Below are 5,180 nucleotides of genomic sequence, written 5' to 3'. Positions count from 1 at the left end.
GGCGCAGACCCGGCCCGCGTGTAACGGTGAGGCCGGGCCGGAACGGCCCCTGGGGCTCCCCCGGTGCTGCCCCTACTGCCCCTAGGGCAGAGGACGCCTCTGTCAGGCCCTGCAAGCCCGAGTTGGGTGGCGGTGGCTTCCTGATGGCCTTTGGTTTGCGGCGGCTACGAGCGGGCTTGCTCCGTGCTCCAGTTGCACCCAGGTGTGTGTATGTGTACACACGTGTGTTTACGTGTATTCATATGTAATTCTTGCGTTTTAGGAAAATGTTTATTGGAGGCCTCAGCTGGGACACCAGCAAGAAAGACTTGACTGAGTATCTCTCTCGGTTTGGCGAGGTTGTGGATTGTACGATTAAAACAGACCCGGTCACTGGGAGGTCAAGGGGGTTTGGGTTCGTGCTCTTCAAGGACGCTGCCAGCGTGGAGAAGGTGGGTGGATTTCTTGTGGATCGATGGTGCAAAGCCTGCCTGTATCACTGTAGTGATCTGAGACTTTGTTTCCTTGTGTGCTTTTTAGGTGTTGGAACTGAAAGAGCACAAACTGGATGGGAAGTTAATAGATCCTAAAAGGGCAAAAGCCCTAAAAGGGAAGGAGCCACCAAAGAAAGTGTTTGTTGGTGGGCTGAGTCCAGATACATCCGAAGAACAGATTAAGGAATACTTTGGTGCTTTTGGTGAGGTATGGTATAATGGTGTATAAGAACAACTCTGGTTTTCAAGTGAAGTGTTGTCTCTGTCTTAAGACTGAAGAATTTGTGAGGTGAGACGTGGCTCAGGCTTGCATAAAACTAGGGATTGTTGAAACTATATGCGTGTTAATGATTCCATAGTGTTGTGGTGGGCTGACTTAGAGCTGTCAAAGGCAGTCAGCGTGGACATTGGACCACTGAATGGTTCTGGTAGCATAAAAAGCTGCTTACAGATCTTGTGCATTGTTGATAGATACTTCTGATTTCAGATTGAAAACATTGAGCTTCCCATGGACACAAAGACAAATGAAAGGAGGGGCTTCTGTTTTATCACATACACAGATGAAGAGCCAGTAAAGAAGTTACTGGAAAGCAGATACCATCAAATTGGTTCAGGCAAGGTATGAAAGCTCTCATTCTTAACATGTGAAATAGACCGTCTCTGTAGGCTTCCCTGAAAGCAACTCATAAAACAGTCTTAAAATTTTTGGTGAGTTAAAGAATTTCTGTCTTTACAGTGCGAGATCAAAGTAGCACAGCCCAAAGAGGTATACAGGCAACAGCAGCAGCAGCAGAAAGGAGGAAAAAGCAATGCGGCTGGTGGACGAGGAGGTGGAAGGGGGCGTGGACGGGGTGAGTGTTTTGGATATTGAAATTAATGTGTAGGCATACGTGTCTGTGCCAAACACTAAGATATTTGTAGATATTCCCAGTTTTGGACTGCGTGCAGATCTCGTGTTTAAATTGAATCTGGAAAGTAGCCTGTTAGTAAATGGTAGCTTGGTGGTTGCGATTGCTTGTGGAAGCTTAAGAATCTCTGCTTGCATTCAAGTGGTGAGGTTGCAAGCTGGATATAGGGTGATTTTACATACCCAGTTATCTTTTTACATGAGGGGATACACTGTTGGTTGGCTCATAGGTGAGAAACCATGAGCTGTTTGCTGAAGAGGAGGACAGTCACTTTGCTACACCTTGCAAATAGATGAGAAGCAGTCAGCTGATACGTTACAGGTTAATGCATCTCAGTCTTAAAAAATAAAGCAGTCACAACCGACACAATGCAGTAAAGGTGATCCTGTGGTCTATCTTGGTGTTCAGGCAATTAGTGATCCAAAATGGAAATTAAAGAGAAATGGCAGGAGCTACTGTAGTGCATGCCTTCAGTCTTGTGTTGTTTTGGTTTTCCTGGCTGTTTTATGATGAGCAAGACTACCCGCTGTCTCTCTACAGCGTTGTGGGTGATAAGATCTTATGACCCATCTCTCATATCCAAACAAGATGCCTCAGTTCTTTTTAGAAAATTATTTTTCTTGGGAAGGTAAGAGGATTGCTCCAGCTAATAATTCTGGCATAGAAAGATTGCCATAGAAAGTTAGATGAAGTGACATAGGAGAGGAGTGAAATAGTAAGTTCTGTAACTTTATAAATGCTATACTTGGTTTCAGGTCAGGGACAAAACTGGAATCAAGGGTTTAATAACTACTATGATCAAGGATATGGAAACTACAATAGTGCTTATAGTGATCAAAGCTACAGTGGCTATGGAGGATACGACTACTCCGGGTACAACTATCCCAATTATGGATATGGGCCGGGATACACAGATTACAGTGGTAAGTAGTTTTGATCTCATTACGCATAATTATAGCATGCATCTTTAAACAGGGGCCTCTTTTAGTAGCTTGTTCTCTAACACCTCTTACAACACATGGCTCCAAAGAGTAGCCCTGTTGGTGTACTGTATGAGAACAATCTCCTTCAGAGTGTCAGATGTTAATGCTTCTGGTTGGTTCCCCCCCATGTTATCTACAGGTCAACAAAGCACATATGGAAAGGCATCCCGTGGTGGCGGCAATCACCAAAACAACTACCAGCCGTACTAAAGCAGTACCTAGTACTTCAGGAAACAGGTGTGTACATGAGTGCAAGGTCCACTCTGAGTATGTCTAATCTAATTTAAAGATCAATAGACAAATGAAGAGTAAAAACTTGCGTAGCATGACTTTTAATTAAGCTTTTGTTAACTTAAAAAATACTTTTTTTTAAAACCAGCTTTGCCTACAGTGTCTATAGATCTTTAACTTTGTAAAAATGTGACTTTATCTTCTTTAGTACTTCAGAAAAACATAAGAGTTTTTCTGTTTTGCGTTGTGTACCAGGTGGTCTAGAGGAATAATTAAACTTATTAGAAGTATTAACAGGTAAAGTACTGAAATGGGTACAACTTAAGGAAAACAAGAATGTTGTCTTCTAACTCTGACATTATACCTTGTTTGTACCCGCCAGCGGGAACTTCATTGCAGGCCGTGTGTCACCCTGACCACGTCTATCTCTGGGGTCGCACGTTGCAGGCAGAGCGCAAGGCATACACCAGAAAACGCTGTCCTGTGGTATGGTCTCTTCCAACTTCATGTACCAGCGTAAAGATTAAAGTGGAAAACTTCAGACTTTGGCTTCTTTTTTAATCTTTTTGGAGATTAAGTGTCTTAACTTAAATGGTTTTTTACAGGAGTTAAAGTACATAAATGCCTTTACAGCTTAATCATTTGGTCTTCTGTTTAGTGTTGTATTTCAATTGTGGAACCTCATTTTAAGTGTGCATTCTTTAAGATTTAATGCTTGCTTTTTTCTTTTTATAGCTAATAGTGAAATCTGCAAACCAAAACGAACTTTTAAATCTGGAAAAACATTAAAGATCATATGCACGTGGACTTTTGAACTAAATCGACCTGACTTGTGTTTGCACAGCAGTCGTTTAAATGGATAAACTAACAATTGGAAACCCTTTTGGTAGTGTTTCCAGTGGTAAAAAAAAACTAATCCAGAGCCTGATTAATAGCCTAAATCAGATGTGTGGTGTTCTGGAACAGCTTCCTAAATGGGCTGAATGGCTGTATTTGGGAAGATAAATTACTGATGGGTAACAAAACCTCTTGTGTTACCTTAATAAATATGCATATGATCTTTAACAGTGAAGAAAGGAATATATAGAAGACTTAAAGCAGTTCATGAAAATGGACCTTTTAACAATTCTTGTAGTAACTTGCACAGATCTGACATACATTTTGTCTTGATTTTTAGGTAGAGGTACTGCAACAAAGCCATCTTGCAGCGCAGCACGAGTGAATGGAGGGTGGTCTTCGTGAGAGGAAATGACTATTTTGTAAAAGACTTTTAGTGTATGACACAACTGTGTCCAACTGTACATAGCGGCCGACTAGTTTTCTTTTATGGTTTTTACTTTCTTTTTGCCATTCATGTTATGACACAATGTGGACTTGTGTTTATACAAACTTTATTTGTATAAGTTCATGTTAAAGGATTCTCTAATAAATGCTTCCTTAAATGAATGTGTAGTCTTGCTCTTGGCTGTCAACTTAGTGGTATAACTATACTTGTATAGAAGGGCAGCTGCCTTTCTGGAGATCAGGAATAGCTCAAGACAAGGTGGTTGTGTGTACTTTTCCTGACTTCTTAAGAGAGCACCATAGTGCCTTGAGTTAGCATCATTGTGGAAGATGAGAGAGTTGTCTCCGGCCATGTTCTGAAGAGTGGTGTCTGGCACAATACTGCCAAGTGCACACCTCAAGGGAGGCATCTAGCATGGCAGCAGCACCTTTTTCGTGCTGATAGCACTCCTTGAGGGGTTGGAGGGGTGAGATGTGTATTGCCTTCCAAGGTTTTTTCAAGCACTTTGGTTCTAGAATGCTCAAGGCTGTAGCTTCATTACTTTCCTAGAGCAATTGCTCCCTGGTTATTCCTGTTCCAAGCAGGAGATGACAAGTTCCTGAACTTAAGGGTCAGCAGCTAATCTCTGTAGAAGTTGGGATCTATTCCTTCAAGTTAGATCCTGTACTGGTCTCAGCAGGATTGAAAAACAGGTTTCCCGTCTTGTGTATACTAGCAAGCAACATCATGAAAACCTGAATGAATGATTGCTGCAGAAGGGAAATGGCTTTAACCAGCAGGATGTTTTCTGAACAGGGGGGCTGGGTATGTGAGCATACACACCCTGCCTGCAGCCAAAGGATTGCAGCAGTCTGCCTTAAGTTTGGTTTTGTGTGTGTTTTTTTCTTCTCAGCAGAAGTATTTAGTCATGCATGAAGAATAAACCTTGCTTGTTAGAATAGTAAAGTGAAATGTGAGTAGCTAACTCACAGGGGACAGTGGTCTTGAGAACTTTTAAAGGGAGGTTTTGAAAAGTTTTGAAACTCTAATTTTGGTGTTTATTTCTTGGGCGGCTGGGTATTTTGTTTTCTCCTGTCATACTGAAGAGCTGCATCCCATAACTGCTATGGGTCAAGCAGTTGCTAGATCTGGGGAGGTTCCTGCCATCTTAGCCGTTAGGTTGGATGAGAGAAGACTCACTGACATCGCTGGCTACAAACTAAGCCAACAGCAGGTGGCCGCTGGGCAAAGCCACAGCGCTGCATGACCTCGTACGCCCAACTTCTCCAGTCTGCAGCTGGATGCAGAAGCTGTCCTCGCC

The 5,180-nt window shown here is 42.5% G+C and overlaps 1 protein-coding gene across 1 annotated transcript; it reads left to right on the top strand.

Moving 5' to 3' along the window:
- The first annotated feature begins 266 nt into the window (after window positions 1-266).
- Window positions 267-4,044, top strand: HNRNPDL (heterogeneous nuclear ribonucleoprotein D-like). Its single transcript, XM_009697076.1, has 7 exons — window positions 267-431; window positions 520-681; window positions 961-1,092; window positions 1,210-1,324; window positions 2,137-2,304; window positions 2,504-2,601; window positions 3,773-4,044. Exons 1-6 carry the CDS (start codon window positions 267-269, stop codon window positions 2,572-2,574), a joined length of 813 nt encoding a protein of 270 aa, XP_009695378.1. The 3' UTR covers window positions 2,575-2,601; window positions 3,773-4,044.
- The last annotated feature ends 1,136 nt before the right edge of the window (window positions 4,045-5,180 follow it).

The sequence above is a fragment of the Cariama cristata genome, unplaced genomic scaffold (genome assembly GCF_000690535.1).
Source record: "Cariama cristata isolate BGI_N322 unplaced genomic scaffold, ASM69053v1 scaffold29833, whole genome shotgun sequence".
Lineage (NCBI taxonomy): Eukaryota > Metazoa > Chordata > Aves > Cariamiformes > Cariamidae > Cariama > Cariama cristata.
This window is presented reverse-complemented; position numbering and strand designations above follow the sequence as displayed.